Source organism: Somniosus microcephalus, chromosome 13 (genome assembly GCF_052327205.1).
Source record: "Somniosus microcephalus isolate GS21.2 chromosome 13, FLI_Smic_1.0, whole genome shotgun sequence".
NCBI classification, from domain to species: Eukaryota; Metazoa; Chordata; class Chondrichthyes; order Squaliformes; family Somniosidae; genus Somniosus; species Somniosus microcephalus.
In genome coordinates this window covers 144,959,280-144,981,836 of record NC_140999.1, presented here as the reverse complement: position 1 = coordinate 144,981,836, position 22,557 = coordinate 144,959,280, and the positions used below count along the sequence as shown (strand labels likewise).

General features: G+C 44.2%; 1 protein-coding gene across 1 annotated transcript in view; it reads right to left on the bottom strand.

Moving 5' to 3' along the window:
* The window catches only part of LOC147108642 (cadherin-like protein 26), a 111,429-nt gene extending 104,902 nt beyond the window's left edge, over positions 1-6,527 (bottom strand). Inside the window, exon 1 of the mRNA XM_086005335.1 lies at positions 6,463-6,527. Within this exon, the coding sequence (XP_085861461.1) occupies positions 6,463-6,504 (42 nt within the window). The 5' untranslated portion in view covers positions 6,505-6,527. The remainder of the gene's footprint in view (positions 1-6,462) is intronic.
* Between the last annotated feature and the right edge of the window lie 16,030 nt (positions 6,528-22,557).

The following is a 22,557-nucleotide window of genomic DNA, read 5'->3' as shown; positions in this document are numbered from 1 at the left end:
ACAGCTTCTCCAACCTGTCCTTGTAGCTAAGATCCCCCATCCCCGGAACCATTCTGGTAAATCTCCTCTGCACCCTCTCAAGTGCCTTCACATCCTTCCTAAAGTGTGGTGACCAGAACTGGATGCAGTACTCCAGTTGTGGCCAGCGCTTTATAAAGGTTAATTTTTATAACACTTAGGGGTCGATTTTCAGTGTGCCGTGAGGCGGGCTTTTAGGCGTGCGGGGGGCTAAAATCCCTAATTCAGTGGTCCCGACACCATCCCGCCCAAAACCCGTCTCCACGTAAGTTTCAAAGGAGGCGGGTACCGCCGACCCGAGGCGGGAAGGGATTAGTGCCAATTAACTGCCTGTTAACAGGTAGTTAACAGGCAGTTTTTAGCCTAATCTCTATTTTGAAGGGTGTCGTGTGGGATTCCCGACGGCTCCAAACCGTGCCAGGTTAGAGGAGTCGGGCCGTCGGGTTGAAGGACTTGGGGGGGGTCGAGATGTCAGCGTTCAGGTGAGTGATGGGTGCATGAGTGCAAAGGTAAGTGTGTTTGGTGTGTCTAAAGTGTGTAAAGAAGTTTAAATTACCTGTACTTACCTTCACAGCCTTCCTTCCTCTAGGCTTCGGGAGTCCATCATTCAGCCGGCACTGAAAGCAGAATGGCCGCGAGCTGTCAAAAGTGACAGCCTTCAGTTTTCAGTGCCGGCTAGATTTCTAACTGAGTCTGCGTAGAAGGACTCAGGTTAGAAGTAAGACTGTCAGTGTTTGACAGCTTCAAACAGCTGTTAAACACTGATATTTCATCTGTCAACACGTCTTGACAGATGAAATTTCAGTCTGTGATGTCACCTGTTGCTGGGTGGCCCTTAATTGGCCTGCTGAGCCCGCTGAGCGGGCTCAACAAGGTCATTCAAGGGAATATCGCTTGGATTGGTCAGACGTCGATGGAGGCAGGACTAAAACCCGAAAGTTGTAGTCCCGCCTCCTTCCCGACTTCTGAATGAAAATCCAGCCCTTAATTTAGATGGGATTACAAATGTGTGTTGACCTCTCACTGGGGCCAAGGATGACTTCTTATTGCATAGAATTTGCAGCACAGGAACAGACCATTTGGCCCAACTGGTCTATGCCAGTATTTATGCTCCACACATGCCTCCTCCCACCCTACTTCATCCAACCCGATCAACATGACCTTCTATTCCTTTCTCATATGTTTATCTAGCTTCCCTTTAAAGGGTAGCTATGCTATTTACCTCAACCACTCCATTGGGTTCCACATTCTAACCACTCACTGGGTAAAGAAGTTTCTCCTAAATTCCCTATTGGATTTATTAGTGACGGCCCATAGTTTTGGACTGCCCCAGAAGTGGAAACATCTTCTCTACATCTACCCTATCAAACCCCTTCATAATTTTAAAGATCTCTTAAGTCACCCCTCAGCCTTCACTTTTCTAGAGAAAAGAGTCCCAGCCTGTTCAGTCTTTCCTGATAGTTGTAACCTCAGTTCTGGTATCATAAGTGTAAATCTTTTTTGCACCTTCTCCAGTGCCTCTAACCAGAACTGCACACAGTTCTCTTAAGTGTGGTCTAACCAAGATTCTGTAGAACACAAGTACTCCATCAATGATGGCAAGATAGGTAAAGGATGAACTTGAGAGAGATCTAGGAATCTTGGTAGACTCAGTACTCAACATGCCTAATTACTATGGAGCAGCAATCAATAAAGCAAATAGAGTGCTGAGCTATATAGCCAAAACAGCAGAGTACAAGTTAAGAGTCAGAAAGCTAGAACTATACAGTGATATGTTTAGACCATGGCCTAGAAATTAGGTATAGCCCCACCAGGTCTTTAGCGCCCGAAATTTAGCGTTCGGCCGGATTCCCGTAGCGCCCGCCTGAAATTCAGTTGCACCGCCCCAACACGGAGGCGGGCGCTATTGGAGGGTTTGGCCGCCTCGTTTGGGGCGAAGAATGTCAGTTTCAGGCGTCCAGCTGCCGCTGCGGCACCCGATGCGGTGCGGCAGGCTGGGGTACTGCAGGCCTCCTCCTTCTCTTAAGGAGGAGCTGCCTGCAGCCGTGAGATCGCCACTGGATTCCCCCGGCAAATGAGCCCGGCACCACGGAGAAGTGCCGGGCTCGCGGGAGTGACACACCAATGCCGCGGGGGGGTGGTGCAGGAGTCCGGGGAGGGAGGTGCGGCCAGGCGGCCGCCGGGAAAGCGGCCGGCCGCCCCTCCACCTTTATGCGCCGGCCTCTCGGAGCTACAAGGCACCGTTTTGCAAACGCTGTTTGCGGCCGCCACGGGAGAGGCGGCCGCAACTGAATTTGGCGGTCGGACCGGAATTGCATTGGAACCGGGGCGCTGCGCACACCGATGACGTCATCGGTGCCGGCGCAGCGCTACCGGCTAACGTCGATGTTACGGACCAACTGAATTTCGGGCGCGAAAAAACTTCCGGCGCAAACCACTCTATAGCCCATAAGTGGGCGCAAACGCGACTGAATTTCTAGGCCCCTATGTTTACACAGAAGGAGACATTCAAGCCCTGGAGGCTGTGGAGAGGAGAAACAATACTGATCCCTAGCATCAGAGGACTGAGTTACGATGAAAGAAACTTAAGCTTTTAAAGCCTTGAAAAGGAGGTGATCATAGAGATATACAGAAGATAATAAGACAGTACTTCAAACTAAAGCATAACAGTATATTAAAAGGGGGTGTTTTAAAGCTCATCTGTTTCACAACTCACCTTATTGTAACAGTAAAAGGGGTAAGACTAATAGTAATAGTGGTGTGTGTATGAACGTTATCCAATTGAAATGTGGATTGAGTTTGGAGTATTTTTCCCTGTATAACACTGGGACAAAGTAATGATGATGGTGATGGTGATAGGGTTGTAAGTAATGAGGTGGCGAATTAAGAGCATCACTAAGTATATTGGCACATACTTAAATGTGATTTTTTTCCCCTATAGTGTACTGGTCAAGTGACAACACTGGTTGCTTTTTGCATTCACTGCTAAATCAGTCAGGAGGAAATGTCTTTTCAGCAGGTTCATTGGACCATATTCGCTAGATGGAATGCCTAACTTGCACACTATTGTCCATCTGGTGGCATGGTGTAAAGCTGGAGAGAAATTTGCCCAACTTGGGAAAGCAAATATAAGCAACAGGTCATTTTCTAGACAACCGCATGTTGAGGAATGAGGCAGACAACTGAATAAATCACCAGTTGGCAACATTCCTTTGTAATGGCCATTTTATTTTACTGGCATCCCGATGCAACTTGCCAGATTGAGGCCTACCGATATCAGGCTGCCCAGGCAGCCAGCAAGGTAAGTTAAGGGAGATGTAAGAAATCGTGAATTGGGAGAAAGTGTGAATTATAAAAGACATGGGTTTACCAGCTCAGCAGCTAGAATAAGCCGATGACACAGAAGAATTCCAATCATGTCAGATAAGGAGTTGCACAAAGAGCTGAGGTCATTTACAAGGGCGTAACACAGAAACAGCCCATCATGTAGGCATGACTGGGCCTGGTAGGAGGATTGAGCGAGTAGCCTTGAGATGAAGAGACTGTCCAAGAGAAAGTAACCAGAGGCCCAAACAAGAGATAAGCAAAGGAATGATCTCATGGGACAGGGGAGAGTTTTCATCTGAAAGTTGAGACAAAGAACTCGACATACCACTGGGCACCTTGGTTTAGGAAGAGCCCTAACAGGTTAGATAGTCCTGTCCATATTCTACATCAGGCCCACCCCTAAAAAGAGAATAAAAGCAAGACCTAGAGAGGCCTTAGCACAGACGGTGTGTGCCAGCCATCTGTCCGATCGGGACCGGTACCAGTTGCTTGTCACGGTCGTATGTCTACTATGTCTATCCTGATTACGTGTTGCATTTCATTATATTTGAACTGCCGCTCCTTAATAAAATGTCCTATGACTCCTAGGACCCTTTGGGTAATCTGTGTGTGACCTGTGATCCAAATCTTATAGAGAGGAGTATTCCTGCTCCTCCAGATCCCACAAAAATAATTCCAAACTTATCTTTGCTGAGCCTCTTCAGCTCCATCGCCCATAAAATTGATCGGAGCCTGTATACCACACAGTCCAACCAGTTCCAACCTAAAATGGCAGTCAGGGTCCTATTTATGTCACAGGATTTGCCCATTAAATGGGAGCTACCTTCTGAAACAGGCAGGCACTTTGGACACCTGGCAGAAGGACACTTTCAAAATGGCCACATTGCCAAGGTAATTAGACGGTAAGGGTACTGATGTAGGAATTGACGAATTCCTAACCAATAACTGAGGTTGACTCAGGAGATCAATCAAACAGGTCTTTAATGTAAGGCTAAACGAGTTCAAACAGTTTGTTGAGATCGATACAGGAGAACCACGAAAACAGGTCTTAACAAGATGGAGATTCCACGAGGACTGCCCGGACAGTCACGTGGTTTGCGACGTGACGTCATTGCGTTTTCCCGCGCTCTTAAAGGGGCCACGCCCCATACATACAAACACTATATACAAAACACAGTAATGTTTATCACAATGGTACAGGCTTAGGCTGGTGTTAGAACATCGTTAAAGAGAATTATATACAGTTGCCCAGAGTCATTCAGTGGCTTCGCCACACTGATCCCATTATGAGGCTGTTACCACCCGGTTAATGTCAGGCGAAGCAAGTGAAAATCGACCTGGAAGGGGGGAGTATCTTGTTTCACATTGGACAGAGTGTCTAGAAAACCACGCTCCAAGCTGGAAATGTTAAAGTGGTAAACGGAGGAATTTAACTACAAATATTGCACAGCAATATTTCAATCCCATTGAGGATATTTGACATAACAAATTTAATCACCTCACACACAGGAGGGTGCAAATATATAAACCATCATAGATGAGCGAACACTAGAAACTTGTTTGACAGAATACAGTGTGAGAGTCCCAATCTTCGTTTTGCTCTCTCTAACATTTTTAAAAAGTTAGAATTTTCGGAGCTTACCCACTTCCTTGTTCGCTGTCTATGAGAATTCTGCATTTTCTGCTTAGACAGCTTGTTGACGCCACAGAAGCTCCGCACTACAGGACTCCCACTATACTCCATTGATTTCAACTATGCATCGAAAATCCTGACATTCTTGACACACTGATCGCAAGATCTTATGCGACCCTTACTTCAGGGCCAGCAGTGAATGCCTTTGCTTCGCCGCTGACCATAAATTCCGGGCCAATATGTTTCCGCCGCAATAAAGATTGGAAGGGATAAGAATGCACAACAGGGGCTAACAGCCAATAAACCGAGTAAGTCTAACTTAAGAATACAACATTCTGAAGCTCAGAGTAAGATAAAAGGGAACTCTTCAATTTACTCTTTCTGAGGCTAGCATAAGCAGCATTTCCTGAGGTATGTGAGTATAATTGGTACCTATACCTCATATATACTGCATGTAAGGGGTTATGTTTTATTATTTAATTGGCTTGATTTAATAAAGTATTAATCAGACTTTTTCAGTGTTTCCCTACTCCTCAAACTTGGATTATAGGTAAAGGATGTATGACAATATCCTATAATAGTACCTTCACATAAGGGCAGTGTGACAATTTGACAGGAGGTTATATGAGATCTTTCCGTGGAAGGGTTAATATTAGCTGTATAACTCACTGCGTCATTAAAATAAAATAAAAAATACATGGAATCAATCATCTCCCCTGATATAAAAATAAAATCTCCTGTATAAATAAAAAATTCTTGATAATCTTCGGACTTTGTGCATAACTTTCCAACTGGCCATCGTAAAATCGAGCAGAGAGCACATCTGAATTTCCAATAGGTGCTCACTAGCAGAAGTCCGAAGTTTAAAAATTTACCTCATGTAAAAGTCTCTTTGTTTCTTTCATTTTAAACATTTTGGAAATGTCTAGGAATATTAGCAGATAATTCTGAGGCTGGAGAGAGAACTGTTACTGAACTGATAGTTGTTATTAACTAGGCGAGAGCTCACTGTAAAGATTGTGGAAAGACGATGGCTGCAGTTTGATAGAATTCTTGTGTAACGCACACAGGTTTGTTTCTGCCTTCCTACCTACAAACCACCCATAATAAAGTACAAATACAAAGGTTAATGCCTGAGTATTATAAAGTTGAATAAATTCTTCCTATGTAAAGAGTACTTCATCATCATGTCAAGTATATAGTAAAATGTAATAAGGTGTACTAAATTTGCAAAAGAATGTTTAACTTTAATGACACAAAATTATTAAATAGATATGAAGTTGATGTTTACTTGACCTAGCAGGCCATTAAATTTATAACAGCATGTAATATTCTTTATCATATATTAACTGCACATAGCACACTTATAAATTCTGCTTGAAATTCATTAAATCCATTTTAACAAAGTAACTGTGAAGGTAGCTTCAATAGTTATTTACCATTCAACATTAAAAAATGAATGAGTAAAGCAAAATAGTACTTACTATTGTTAAGAAAAGCACCAAGGCATATATTCCAAACCCCATGTTGATGAAGCACTCCACCAAAAATGAAAGACTGGATTTCTTTTTCAAATCACAATCACAAATGACGTTTTTTTTCATGGATATGGCCATATTAGGATGGCAAAGCTTGCAATTCCTGTTTTATTTAATTACAGGTTATTGTCTCTGTTGTTGCTTTCGCTATGCAGCACCGTAATAATTATATAGATTCAACACCATGATAAAAATGCTTCAGGCACAACTGAAGTTGTGCTTGGCAGTAAGACAGTATTTGCATGTTACATTGAAACAGTAAAGCTATATAGCTAAAGCTTTCACCTGAAAGTCAATTCCAAATGTATACTTATTGATTAATAATTCTGATTACAAAACTTATTTTATCTTACACAGGAATATCTCTTTGATTTCTGACTCTGGGTTTTCTTGGGTAGCAGTATAAATATTAATCATTATTATACAACTAATTGTTTAAGATCTGGTGTGCCAAGTCTAGGCCAATTGTTGTACTTGTATTATGTAGAATAAACTGAGCAGAAATATACAATTATATATTAATTTATATGTGGAAACTGAAATCTTGTATATCACATTAAATTCACTGATTCTGCACTCCCAGCAGGGAATGTGGGCTGGAGAACTGGCACAATTATTTAGCCCTAGCTCTGATCTCCAAGTATGGCTCCCCACTAGGTACACAGGATCGGAGAATTATGTGTCAGTGTAAAAAAAAATTCACCCCATTGAATATACAATAAATATGGCAAAGCAAAATAGAAGTCAATAACACATACAAAAACCTTTCAGCTGAAAATACCACTGCAGGATATAATTACTGTAACAAGATACAACACAGTTCTTGCTTAATCAAAAGTTCTTGCTTACATGCAAATCAGGAGTAACTGGGGTGATGTAATGTGTTTGTCCATTTGTTAGTGCCAATGCCAGTTTCAAGTCTTTCGGCGTATCAGCCTCCACAGATGTCAGAGCCACTGGAGCAGGAACTCCCTCAGTAACTACTGGTGTTCCGCAGGGGTCAGTGCTGGGTCCCCAACTCTTCACAATCTATATTAACGATTTGGAGGAGGGGACCGAGTGTAACATATCAAAGTTTGCAGATGATACAAAGATGGGACGGAAAGTAGTGAGTGAGGAGGACATAAAAAACCTGCAAAGGGACATAGACAGGCTAAGTAAGTGGGCAGAGATTTGGCAGATGGAATACAATACTGGAAAGTGTGAAGTTATGCACTTTGGCAGGAAAAATCATAGAGCAAGTTATTATCTTAATGGCAAGAAACTGGAAAGTACTGTAGTACAAAGGGATCTGGGGGTCCTGGTGCACGAAACTCAAAAAGTTAGTATGCAGGTGCAGCAAGTGATCAAGAAGGCCAATGGAATGTTGGCTTTTATTGCTAGGGGGTTGGAATATAAAAACAGGGAGGTATTGCTGCAGTTGTACAAGGTATTGGTGAGGCCGCACCTGGAATACTGCATACAGTTTTGGTGTCCATACTTAAGAAAAGACATACTTGCTCTCGAGTCAGTACAAAGAAGGTTCACTCGGTTAATCCCGGGGATGAGGGGGTGGTCATATGAGGAGAGGTTGAGTAGATTGGGACTCTACTCATTGGAGTTCAGAAGAATGAGAGGCGATCTTATTGAAACATATAAGATTGTGAAGGGGCTTGATCGGGTGGATGCGGTGAGGATGTTCCCAATGATGGGTGAAACTAGAACTAGGGGGCATAATCTTAAAATAAGGGGCTGCTCATTCAAAACTGAGATGAGGAGAAACTTCTTCACTCAGAGGGTGGTAGGTTTGTGGAATTTGCTGCCCCAGAAAGCTGTGGAAGCTACATCATTAAATAAATTTAAAACAGAAATAGATAGTTTCCTAGAAGTAAAGGGAATAAAGGGTTACGGGGAGCGGGCAGGAAATTGGACATGAGTCTGGGTTCGGAATGGTCATGGCCCTGTGGGTAGTGGAGCGGGCCCAGGGGCCGTGTAGCCTTGTTCTGCTCCTACTGTGTTCTAATTCTGTTAGATTTCAGGAGATGGTTTTATTCCTGTTCCTGGCTGGGGTGGAGATCGCCTTTACAGAAGGTAAGTACTGTAGAAAATATAGGGACAGAGTGATCTCCTGGAAGAATTTCGATCGCTTAGATGGGTCGGAGAGGAATTTCCCAGATTTTTTTCTCCCAAATTGGCCATTGGGTCTTTATCTGGTTTTTCGCCTCTCCCGGGAGATCACATGGGTTCGGGTGGATGCAGAGTGATAGAAGATTTGAGGTTAGGATCAGATCAGCCATGATCTTATTGAATGGTGGAGCAGGCTCGAGGGGCCGATTGGCCTACTCCTGCTCCTATTTCTTATGTTCTTATTCCCCACCCTGCCTCTTTGCTTTTTAAGGGGCAGATTAAGGTTCCGCCCCTTACAATGCAAGTTGCAGATTCTCGGAAATTTCTAGGGGCTCTACCAATCTCACAATCTGCCAATAACCAGTGGAGGAATTCCTGAGGAATTTTGGCCCCTTTGTCTCACATACTTTCTTTGCCAGAGCCTCAAACCTGTGGAACTCTTTGGAAATAATTTTAACCTAAACGGCCAGGCAGAAAACTGACAGGATTGGATTGGCACCCATTTCACATTCCTGTCCTAATTAACTTGTCATTGAAGTCAATGGAAATAAAATTGGGAGGAATGTAAAAGAGGCAGCTGATCCCATCCCATCAGTTTCCCACTGGATGGGTTAGGTTTCCATTACCCACTCACCCCAACCTTTCACAGTCTTACTTTTCCCTGTGTCAGCTGTGGCTTAGTGGGTAGCACTCTCTAGGTGGGAGGGGCTAGGAGTGAGCCAGGTGTTACTGGTTGCCTGATTGCAGCTGGGAGTTGGAGGGAGTTTTGTAAAAAGTTGGTGGTGGGTTTTGGGGTTTTGTTTTCAGGTTTTAGGGCCTTTTTGGCCCACAAAAACAGCCAGATGGCTGCTGAGGGGTCCGGAGTGCCGGGCCCCTCAGATCACAGTGTTCCCGAGAGGAATTTAATTAGGGAAGAAACTGTGGTGGGAAAGGGAAAAAAAAGGCCCAAAGATTTGGGCCGGGACCCCAGGAGGTTTGGTAAAGAAAACACGGTGGCGGTGCAGTGTGAGGATAAGAAGATTCGAGCTTGGGATATTATCCAGGCGGTTCATGAGGACTGTGGCGAGGGAAGCTGCTTTGCCTGCTGACCAAAGCCGAATGTGGGATTCGAGGTGACGGTCAGTGGCCGTGAGGAGGTGGAAAGACTGTTACTCAGTCTGAAAGTTGGTGAGAAATTATTGGAGGTGACTCTGCTATATTCAGACAAGGTGGTGGTTTCATTTTTAAACTTGCCAGTTTACATTGAGGACGAAGTGCTAAGCAAAAAGTTGGAGTCGTGGGACATTAAAATCTCTTCTGCAATAAAGAGGAGGTACTATCCGGGAACACGGGTAGCAGACGGAACCTGGTATGTAAAGGTGCGGTTCCCAGAGGGGGTGAGGTCATTGCCGTACAGTATGAAGTTCGAGACACTGGAAGGAGTGCAGTACTTTCGTGTGCTGCATGATAACCAAGTAAAGGTGTACTATTATTGTCTTGGACATGACCATCTCGTAAGAAACTGTCCAGACCTGTATTGTTACAATTGCGGTGAGTCAGGACACATCGCTCGGAGCTGCAAGGCGGAGAGCTGTGGGGTGTGTCACAAAGGCCCCACCCACTGTAAGTGTGTGGCAGAAGGGAGCGATATGAGTGATGAGGAGATGGGAGATGGAGCAGAAGATGAGAGTGGAACGGCCAGAGGAGCGGTGCAGTCGGAGGACACCGCTGGTAAAATGAAGGTGAAAGGAGCACAGGAAGAGGCAGAGGATGGCAGAGCAGAGAACGGGATGGAGATGGCGGAAAACACGCTGAGTGCTGTGGAGGGGAACAAAGACAGCAGCGGGCAGCAAGGGTCGAGTGCAGACTCGAGCCTTAGTGCGGTTCGGCTCCCCCTGGGGAGTCTGGTGTCTGCGGGGGGAGAGGAGGCGGGAGCGGGGTGTGTGGTGGATGTGGGTGCTCCGGGGAGAGGCGGGGAGTCAGATATCTTGGTGAGCGGGAGGTGGCAGGATGGGGAGAGGGTGCAAGAGGCAGGAGCCTTAAAGGGACAGCAGGATGGGATCGGCGAGATAGAGACATCAGAAGGGAACAATTTAGGTGCGCCATTGTCCCATGGAGAGAGGGAACAGGGTGCAAGGGTCAGAGGTGGAGATGTGGTCGAAGGGAGCGGCACAGTGGGAGAAACTGCGATAGCAGGAAGACTATGGGAGATGAAGTATCTGACGGGGAGCAGGATTATGTATCTGATGGGGAGCAGGCGCAGAGGGTTGCAGAAGAGCTTGAGAGTGAGGAATTAGAGGGGGACAGAGACATGGAAGTTGGGGATGGGGTGGCATCATGTGGAAAGGGAAAGGTTAGTGAGGGGCAGAAGAAGGGAGGAAGGGCAGCTCCTGGGCCCAAACTTAATGCAAGGAAGAGGCTAAAACAGCAGGGAAAGTTTAATCAGGAGGTGAAAAAGAGTCGGAGGCTGCAGGAAAAAGCAACAGCTGCCTGAAAAGTTGGGAAGGAGCATGTGAGGAGGGAAGGGCCAGAGATTAAATGATGGGGAGATTATCAGACATACTTCCCTTCTTTGGAGCCATGATTACATTGGCCTCGATTAATGTGAATGGACTGAGGGGTGAGAGGAAATTGCAGCAGTTGTTGCAGGGTTTTAAAGGTATGGACTTGTTGTGTCTGCAAGAAACCTTTTGGGATGAGGAAATCCTAGAAAGAGTTAGAAGGTTTGGAAGGGAGAGGTGTTTGCAAGTTGTGCAAACAATAACCGTAGAGGGGTGGCTGTTTTGGTGAGTCCATCCATAGAAGAGAACGTTGCCTTGGTGGACAAGGACACTGAGAGGAGACTTTTACAGCTAAGGGTAAAAATGGAGGGATTTAATTGCGATCTCTTTAATATCTATGCACCGAACGACCATTGCAAGCGTCGCGAGTTTTTTCGGGGGTTATTCACTGAAGCGGCAGAGGTGGAAAATCCTTGTATAGTGGGGATTTCAATGTATTTTTATCTTGGATGGATATTTCAGCCCAGATGACCATTAAGGATGATAACTCCAGAGGGATGATTTTAAAAATGATGGCAACTTTAAATTTGAGAGACTTATGGAGGGACCGGAACCCCATAAAAAGTGAGTTCTCCAGAGCAGGTTGGGTGGGTAATGTTTTAAAACAGAGCCAAATAGATTTTGTGTTAATGCGGGAAGGGTTAAGTTCTGAGGTGATAGAGATTTATTATAAAAACGTATTTTTTAGAGATCACTCAGCTTTGGTTCTGAGAATTAGGAACAGCAGAGTAAGATTGGTTCAGGGGTGTGGATTTTAAACAATCAATACCTGAAAGAAATTGCTTATAAAGAAGGGATTATAAATATAATAAAGAATGCGTGGAAGGAACCGTTGTTCTTGAAAGAAAGAAGAGTTTGGTGGGACAATTTCAAATATGAGGTAAAAGTTTTTCGGTACGTTATGGGAAAAAGAGGGTGGCAGCTAACTGGCATCGAGAAGAGACTATAAAGAAAAGGTTTACGGATGTCTGTAAAGCAGTTGACGGAGGGGATAAGGGAGCAGAGATTAAGTTCCGGGTGCTAAAGGAAGAGTGGGAATTATTGCAAGCTGAAAAATGCAAGGGGCCATTCTCCGTGCAAAGGCTAGAGATACATTGGAGGGCGAAAGATGCACTAGATATTTTCTAGAGCAAGAGAAGCTGCGACAGAGATTGTCGTTAATTGAAGAGTTGAAGGTCGGGGAGAAGATTATTCATGAAAGTGGGGAGATTTTAGAGGCAGCTAGCAGCTTTTATCAAGAGTTATATACAAAAGAAGACATTTCCAATTTGGCGATGGAGAAGGTTACTGCTTTTATTGAAGAAGGTTTAAAGGAGGATGAGAGAAGCATGTGTGACAAAGAAGTAGGATTAGCGGAAATAAAAGTAGCAATAAGTGGAATGAAGGGGGGGAAAAGCCCAGGGTCCGATGGACTAAGTGCAGAATTTTATAAAGAATTTTTTGAGATTTTAAGTCCATTGCTCTTAGGAGTTTTTAAGGAAATTAAAATTGAGGGAAGCCTGGCCCCATCTATGAGGAGAGGTATTATAAGCTTAGCTTATAAAAATAAAGGGGATAGACAGGATCTGAAGAATTGGAGGCCTATCACATTATTAAATGTGGATTATAAGATCTTGGCGAGGGTTATGGCAAATCGTTTGAAGGACGTGTTACCGCAGATAGTTTTGCCCTCTCAGACTCTGTGGTCTCGATTTGAGATGCGATAGTGCTCATGGAAGAGAGTGGGAGGGAGGCTTATGTATTAAAGATAGATCAAGAGAAAGCCTTTGATAGGGTCTCTCATGAGTTTTTATTGAAGGTTTTGGAAGCATTTGGTTTCAGGGAAAATTTAATTCAGTGGATAAGGATTTTTTATTCAAACATATTTAGCTGTGTTAAATGTAATGGTTTTTTATCCAAGTATTTTCCGGTACAGAGCTCAGTGAGACAGTGTTGTCCCCTGTCTCCATTGTTGTACACATTGGTTGCAGAACCATTAGGTTACATGATGCAAACGAAACAAGGTGTAGTGGGGATTGTGGTCCCCAGTTCTGGGCTGGTGTCGGTGATACACCAATATGCAAATGACACAACCTTAACATTGAGAAATAGGGAGTCAGTGAGGAAAGCTATGGATGTAGTGGAGGAATATTTTAGAGCTTCAGGAGCCAGAGTGAATTATAGTAAGTCCCAATGCCTGGTTGCTGAGAGGGGTAGGGAGGAAGGGTTGGGGGAATGTCCCTTTAAGGTGGTGGAGGTTTTGGAAGTTCTGGGGGTGCATATGGGGTGCAAGAAAGACAGGGATGAAGTGGATCGATTAAATTGGGAACCAAAGGTTATGAAAATTAAAAAGGTTTTGGGAAGATGGGAAAGAAGGTGGTTGAAAGTGCAAGGAAGAGCGACAGTGGTGTCTGCTCTCCTGCTATCTAAACTATGGTACTTATTGACGGTGGAGGATATTCCCGAGTGGGCGGAAAAGTCCATTTGAGAGGCTTGTGTGAGGTTTTTATGGGAAGGGAAACCAGCCTTGGTGGCTTACAATACCATCACTGGACGGAGAAATCAGGGAGGACTCAATTTCCCAGATATTCATTTGAAGAAAAAATCCTTTAGAATCAAATGGGTGAAGAGATTTCTTCAGAAGTCAAATACAAGTTTTTGGAAGAGTTGTTTTGAGCCTTTTTTTAAACGAAGTGGGATAGGAGGGCAGGGGATATTGTATATGGAATGCAATAATATGTTTTTGAAATCGATTAAACTTCTCCCGAGGTTTTATAAGGGGGTTGTAGAGACTTGGGCCCAATTTTTAAAAAGTGTGCGGTTTATGCCCAAGGGGGCTGAGGAATTTCTAGAACAGCCCTTATTTTATTTAATCAAGCTTTTATAAAAGCTGGGATTATATCTGTTATCTGTGAAAGATGTATTATACGAGGTAATTCCAGGTTGGTTGCCGGAAGCGATAGTGAGGGACATGGTGTGGGAGGAGGATCAGGAGGTAGAGGAAAAAACAATAGGTATCATGTATGAGAAGATTGTGAGGGTAATGCCACAGGATTGGATGGGAGAAATAAATGCGGAAATCTCCAAAGGAAGTAAAATGCGTCCTGCTTTTCCAAGCTTTGTACTGGAGAAAGGGGAAGAGTTGGTCCAATTTGACAACTGTAATACCCGAGATTTCTATGAGGTAATTAGAGAATGGAGGTTCAAGACACCTGCTGGTCAGGAGTTTTGGCAGAGTATATACCCACAGCTGGACTTCCAAATCCTGTTGAAGGGAGTGTGGGCGAGTTTTAAATGTCCTGAATGGATTGAACTGGATTTCAAATTGGCTCATAACCGGATTTTTACCATGACGGTCTTGTGCAAGATTGGACAAGTGGAGGCGGCAACTTGCCCAGTGTGTGGGACACGGGATGAGACTCTGTCCCATTTACTGGTGTTATGTCCGCAGTTAAATGATTTTAAGTACCATGTTCGACAGTTGTGTGGAGTTTTTTTGCTGGGTGGGGACCGAAGAGCGAGAATGGGAATCCCGTGGGACTCAATTTTGAGATGGGGATTGCAGGAGAGTCTGCCCAAGTCTAGCGGAGCGGCAATTAATTTAATGTTCAGTTTGGCTAGATTCGTGATTGTGCAAAGAAGGAATGCACTGTTTTTTAAGGGGAGGAGAATCAAACTAAAAGAGTATTTTAAATATAAGTTGAAGGATCATTATAAGGCTCTGTGGTTGTTTTATACAGAAAGGATTTTAAGGATGGTATTTTACAACCAATTTTTAAAGTACAATCGATTAATATATGTTACAGGTGACAAATTAAACTTCAGGTTTTGATGTTAAAATGTGGTGGCGAAATGGCTGTGCAGAGCGGTGGAATTGATTTGTATCATACAATGTAATGATCATGATGTTGTAAATGTTCTTAATGTTCAATAAAGTATAATATAATTTTTTTTTAAAGTGGGTAGCACACTTGCCTCTGAGTCGAGAAGATTGTGGGTTCAAGTCCCACTCCAGGGACTTGAGCACATAAAGCTAGGCTGACACTCCAGTGCAGTGCTGAGGGAGTGCTGCACTGTCAGAGGTGCCATCTTTTGGATGAGACGTTAAACCGAGGCCCTGTCTGCTCTCTCAGGTGGACGTAAAAGATCCCATGGCACTAATTTGAAGAAATGCAGGGGAATTATCCCCGCTGTCCTGGCCAATATTTATTCCTCAACCAACATAACAAAAACAGATTATCTGGTCATTATCATATTGCTGTTTGTGGGAGCTTGCTGTGTGCAAATTGGCTGCTGCGTTTCCCACATTACAACAGTGACTCCACTTCAAAAGTACTTCATTGGCTGTAAAGCGCTTTGAGACGTCCGGTGGTTGTGAAAGGCGCTATATAAATGAAAGTTTTTTTTTTGCCATCGTTAGGCTTTTAAGTTTCAAGCATCAGGCTGGATTTTCCAAGCCCCGAGGAGGTGGGCATGGAGGCGGGACAGCCGGTAAAATCTGAGAAATTGGGGGTGAATGGCAAACCTGCCCCCGTCCCGCCTCCATGCCCATTTGCCAGAAGGCGGGAAGATGTGCAGCTTCGGGTCCCGTCTCCTGGAGGCAGGAAAGGCATTTAATCCTTTTAACTGCCTGTTAACAGATAGTTAACAGGCAGAAAAAAGGATTAGTGCCATTTTACCTTCACAGGTGAAGGCTTCCTGACCTCGGAGAACCCCGCCTGGTTGGAGGAGACGTGGAGGAGGTCTGCGGTGGTCAGAGGCACATGGAAGTAAGATGTAGAGGTGAGTGATGGGTGCAAGTGTGGAGTGGTAAGTATGCAAGGTGAGTGATAAGTTTAAAAAAGTGTTCACTTACCTTGTTTTCTTTCCATAGCCTTTAGCCGTGCTGGATGGGGAGAGCGGACATCCTCCTTGTCAATTTCAGGTAATGGCTGATGGACCCTCCGATCCATCAGACATCTGAAATTTACAAATTTGCAATGTTTGATGAGTCTTCACCTCAAAGACTCACCAAACTGAAGGAGAATGTCAATGTTTGACACCTTCACAGAGCTGTCAAACGCTGCCATTTCTTCTTTCAAGAAGTCTTGACAGATAGCACGTCTGACGTTGATGTGATTTGTCAGTGACTTCTTCCCTAATTGGTCTGCTGAGCCCGCAGGGCGGGATTAACAAGCTCAATCAGGGGAAAATCCCTCTGACTGGTCAGGCGAGGATGGAGGCGGGACATTGACACAACAAGCAACAGTCCCGCCTCCAACTCGCCTCCATTCACAAAATCCAGCCCTTAGTGTCATCTAATCCACATTCTTTTGTCCTTTTTATGTCTCTGTATCATCTTACTAATGATTTGTCAATTACAGACCCGAAAGGTTGGTAACCTGTCTTTTCTCTTTGCCGATACTGACTGTATTTTCTAGCAATTTTATTTTTATTTCAGAGTGCCAGCATTTGCAGTTTTTGTTTCCTTCCTGCTTTGCCTTCACTTGCTTTCCATCTATTTTTCTCTCAATTTTTTTTTCTTCTCCAATTTTATCCTTTCCCATTCTGTCATAAAGGCGGATACTGGGGCATAGGCCCATGAGCAATAATCATCTTACAGTACCTCTCACAAGTAACCTTTTATTCATAGGATGTCAGCAGTCTATTCCACACTTCTGGCAGCAATCATGCCAAGTCGGAAAATTGGGCTTCAGTCTGTATGACTCAAAGATGTATCTGAGCCATAGGAATTACCGCTGTTACTCTTTCCAACTTTGGTCGGGTCCTACACTGTGAGTAATTTATATTCAATTCAGTCTTTGTTACTCAGAGACTAGAGGATGTCTTGTTTCAAAGGATATGGGGGCTAAACTGAGCTATGTAGCACCCATTTGTTCGGCGCTATGCAACCAACTAAGACTCGAAAATAGGGTCCAAGTTGCAAGTGCACACTTCCAACGGGAAGTGCGCAGGATGACAGCTTGGTAAAGGGGTTTGCGTGCATGTGCGTCTAATGACCGCTGCCGGCATGCAGAACAGCGAAATGATGATGGGATTTGAAGCCACCACTGCCATTTTACAACTCCACACTCCAGTGCACAGGCTTTCTGGCCGGCTTTCCAGTGCACCAAACATTTGGTTGTGTACGTCCATCAGCCTTCTCCTTTAGTCTGGGCCATCAAAGTCTTGATCTGACTCCTCTATAGCAAAGCTAGTGCGCAAGCTTGCTCTCTGGCGAGCTAGCTATCCTTTCCCCCATCCTGGCTCCTGCACACTTGTGCCCAGTGTCACGTGCAGATCTCCTTTACTCTAGCTTCTAAAGTACGCACAGTGTCAGTCTCTGAGCTGGTGGCTGCGAGTGTAAGGTTGAGTGACGGTGTCTCTTCATCTTCACTCTCTTCTTCCTCTTCATCCTCTAACTGGGAAGTTTCCAGTTCTTGGGTATCTGAAATTAGAAAGGGGCAAGTGTTGGGTAGTGGTGAGGGGAGAGGAGAAAGTAAGAAGTGCAAACTTTCATCATCTGCAGCTTGTGAGTTAGAAGAGATTGTTGGATGAAGGACAAGAGAGAAGAGAGAAGGAGGTTGGAAAACACTAGCAAAATATAAAGACCACATGCAAGGACAGAAAATCTACTGTCACTTCATTTGCATTTTGATGACAGTGTCTTGTAATGATCTGCATATTGCAATATAAAAACACTAGTTCGGCCCTAGCTGGAGTACTGTGTCCAGTTCTAGGCACCACCATTTAGGAAGGACGTGAAGGCTTTGGCGAGAGTACAGAAGAGATTTACTAGAATGGTTCCAGGGATGAGGGATTACAGTTATGTGGATAGACTAGAGAATTTGGGGATGTTCTCCGTAGAGCAGAGAAGGCTAAGAGGAGATTTGATAGAGGTGTTTAAAATCATGAAGGGTTTAGATAGAGTAAATAAAGAGAAACTGTTTCCAATGGCTGAAGTGTCGATAACCAGTGGGCACAGATTTAAGGTGATAGACAAAAGAACTAGAGGCAACATGAGGAAAAGCTTTTTTACACAACGTGTGGTTAGGATTTGGAATGCACTGCCTGATAGGGTGGTGGAAACAGATTCAATAGTAGCTTTCAAAAGGGAATTGGATAAATACTTGAAGGAGAAAAAATTGCAGGGATATGGGGAAAGAGTGGGGGAGTGGGACTAACTGGATTGCTCTTCGAAAGAGCCGTGCACACTCTATGTGCCGAATGGCCTCCTTCTTTTAGTTACTTTTAGTGCCCCAGCGAAGTTAGTGCCCCAAAGGGTGCGCAACCAAATTTTTCCCCCCATATCTTTTATTAACTGCTTTGTTAACCTGTCCTGCCACCTTCACAGATTTGTGCACAAACACCCCCAAGTCTCTGTTCTCGTACCCCCTTTTAAAATTGTGCCATTTAGCTTGTGTTGTGTCTCCTCATCCTTCCTACCAAAATGTATCACCTCCCACGTTGCTGCATTGAATTTCATCTGTCATGTGTCTGCTGTTTTCAACCAAGGCCTCCAGTGCATTCTCAGAAAACCGTGGTGCATGCTTTCTCACAGGTTGAGCCACCTTGACAAAAATCTTCAAAAGCAATTAACTTCCTGACACCACTTCCAGCAGCCACAATGCACCTCTCCTTAAGAGGTACAGGCTGTCTTTAAGTATCAGGCCCCTGTTGTGTCTGTGTGTTGATAGAGACACTGAAGACAGGCGTTGGTTTCATAGGTGTTTACTAAACACAGTCTGGAGGGGAACTAACGGATACAACACAATATACAGGCTTATATAGCCCGAGTGGCCATTACCGGCATTACAGTACACATGGGGCTCTTAAAGGCACATACACTACAATTCCTCCCCTTTTAGCTAACCAGTACATAATATTTTAAGTAATTATTAATTACATGTTATAAGAAAAATAATATACACATTGCTGCAGTTAATTAATTATAAGTCAGTCTCTCTGGAGGCTTCCTGACTCAGTCCGGATAACGCCTCGGTGGTGTAGTAGTTTCTGGTGGTGTAGCAGGTTCTTTTGGCAAGGCTGATTCGGCTTGAATGCCAGTGTCGGGTTCATCGGGTTCCAGTATCACCGGATCGGAGGTAGATATGGGTATCTCTACTTCATCGTTAGGCATATAGAGTTGTGGTGTAGGTTGTCCCTTTTCGGATGACTTGATGATTTGGTCAGCATGGCGCCTTATTATGCTTTCTCCAATGTCCACGGTATACATCAGCGGTCCTAGTCATGTGCAGATAGTTCCAGGCTGCCATTTCTCGGTACGGTAGTCCCGGGCCAAAACTAGTTGACCTATCTGGAAGGTTCTAGTTGGCCTTTCATTCATGCCTTGAAATTGCCGGTTCTCCACGTCTGATGTTGGGCTTGATCAAATCCAGCCGGCATCTTAGGCTTCTATTGAAGAACATCATGGCGGGAGTTTGGCTTGTAACCATATGTGTTGCATTCCTGTATGCGAACAAGAAGTTATCCACCTTGTGCTGAAGTTTTATGTCTTCATTACCCATGGCCTTTATGGCCTTCTTGAAGGTCTGGACAAACCTTTCAGCCAATCCATTGGTGGCGGGATGGTATGGGGCGGACGTGTAGTGCTTAACCCCATTGTTTTTTAAGAACTTCCTGAATTCTTCGGACACAAATTGCAGTCCATTATCAGAACAGATCTGTTCCGGCAGCCCATTCCTGGCAAATATGGTCCTTAATACTGTGATGGTTTTTTCCGTGGTGGTGGAGGACATCTTGATTACCTCCGGCCACTTGGAGTGTGCATCAATCGCGATTAAGAACATTGAGTCCATAAATGGACCAGCAAAGTCGATGTGTACCCTTTGCCAGGGAGATGAGGGCCACTCCCATGGATGTAGAGGGGCTTGGGGTGGAGCGTTTTGGACCTTCTGGCATCCTAGGCAGCTCTTGGTCATTTCTTCGATGTCTCCATCGATACCTGGCCACCATACAAACGCTCTGGCTAGGTTCTTCATTTTCACTCCACCCAGATGCCCCTCGTGAAGCTCCTTTAGCACTTTATCCTGGAGTTTGGGTGGAATCACCACTCTGGATCCACACATCAAGGTTCCTCGGCACACTGACAGCTGTTCTCTTCTTTGCGAGAATGCTGGCAACAGTGGTTCGCCATGTGCTGGCCATCCCATCCTCATCGCCACTGTTGTGTCTGTGTGTTGATAGAGACACTGAAGACAGGAGTTGGTTTCATAGGTGTTTACTAAACACAGTCTGGAGGGGAACTAACGGATACAACACAATATACAGGCTTATATAGCCTGAGTGGCCATTACCGGCATTACAGTACACATGGGGCTCTTAAAGGCACATACACTACAGCCCTGAAATAAAGAGTAGATTTGCCTTTCTAAATCTAGGCTTTATTAACCTTAAAAACCCAGCAGCACATCTTCAACACCCAGTCCCAACCAAGGCTGTAGAGAACTGAATTTAAGATGGCCACCACAAATCACATGACATCAACTACCAATGAGTTTACAGCATATATCTCAAGGCAGGAAACAGGCAACCAATCACAATGCTTCTTACAAAACAAGAATAATCACCACATTCACCCCTCCTTTTAAAACATACTCCAACCTAGGTAGCCTTTACAATTTACAATTAATTATTTATAACTAAAACAATACAAATATAATATTTCAACAATTTTAAAACATTACTATCAATTATTTTAAAAGTCCATTTTCAATTGGTCGACCGGATATCTTGTTCGTGTCGACCTTCTTAACCTTGGTGAAATTCCTTGCCCTCCCACACCAGGAGACACGGAAGTATCTTCTGCAGGAACGCTATCCATATCCCGATTATCAACGGTTTCCGGATTGGAAATCCCATCAGAAGGTAAACTGGGACGGTCATGAACATCCATCGAGGGCTGACTAATAGAATTATAATTATCTGCAATAGGATTGGAAATATTCGTAGTATCTGTGACGACATCCACATTATCTGAATCATGACTATTGTTAATATCCTCAGAAGAGGGCTGGCCACCACAAGGAGCCAAGTCTTTAATTGAAACAGTACTTTCTTTCCCATCTTGGAATCGAATATGAGCATATTGGGAATTTGCCTCCAACAGCTCCACCTCCTCCACTAAAGGATCATATTTTGACAATCTAACATGGCGTCGAACCAGCACAGGTCCCTGCATAGTAAGCCATGAAGGTACCGAATATCCCGTAGTAGATCTCCGCGGATAGTTAAAGAGCCTTTCATGGGGGGTCACATTAGTAGCCGTTGAAAGCAATGATCTAATGGAATGCAGGGCATCAGGCAATACCATTTCCCACTGTGTATTCTTAAGGTTCCGGGATGTCAAAGCCAACATAACTGCCTTCCAGATCACCCCATTATATCGTTTGCACTGTCCATTACCCTGGGGATTATACGGGGTAGTTCTACTAGTAGAGATTCCCCGACTCTGGAGGTATTCCTTCAACTGGGAAGACATAAAAGAACTTCCCTGATCCGAATGGATATACGCAGGCATCCCAAAGATGACAAAAAGTTGAGTCAGACATTTGATAACTGTAGCAGCTGATACGTCTGCGCAAGGAAAAGCAAAAGGGAACCTTGAAAACTCATCCACAACAGTAAATATATATCGATTCTGAGTCGTTGAAGGAAGAGGCCCCTTAAAATCAACGCTCAAACGTTCAAAAGGAGAAGCAGCCTTTATAAGATGAGCTCGTTGAGGCTTAAAAAAATTCGGTTTACACCGAGCACAGATAGAACATGATGAAGTCATCCGCTTGACGTCTTCAACTGAAAAGGGCAAATTCTTACTGCGTACGAAGTGTATCATCCTCGTAACACCAGGATGACACAAAGCATTATGAAGATTAATAAGCGTATCTCCGTGAATCACAGAACAATAAGCCCTCGACAGCGCATCAGCAGCAACATTATCCTTCCCCGGATGGTAAACTATATCAAAATGGTAGCATGCCAACTCAATCCTCCACCTCATTATTTTATCATTCTTGATCTTTCCAAAATGTTTGACATCAAACATAAAGGACACAGATTTTTGGTCAGTTACCAACGTAAAATGTCGCCCCGATAAATAATGTCTCCATTTACGCAGTGCTGCTACTATTGCATACGGCTCTTTCTCTATTGAGGAGTGTCTTTTCTCACTATTGTTCAAAGTACGTGAGAAAAAGGCCACAGGTCTTCCATTTTGGATCAGAGTAGCCCCAATTGCAAAATCGGAAGTGTCCGTTTCAATCACAAAGGGAACCTGCTCATCAATAGAATGCACAACTGCTCCAAGGATGTCCTTTTTGAAGTTATCAAAACACGTCCTGGCCTCCCATGATAGAGGATATGTCATAACCCGAATAAGGGGCCGGATCTTCTGCGAAAAGTTTGCAATCCAATTAGA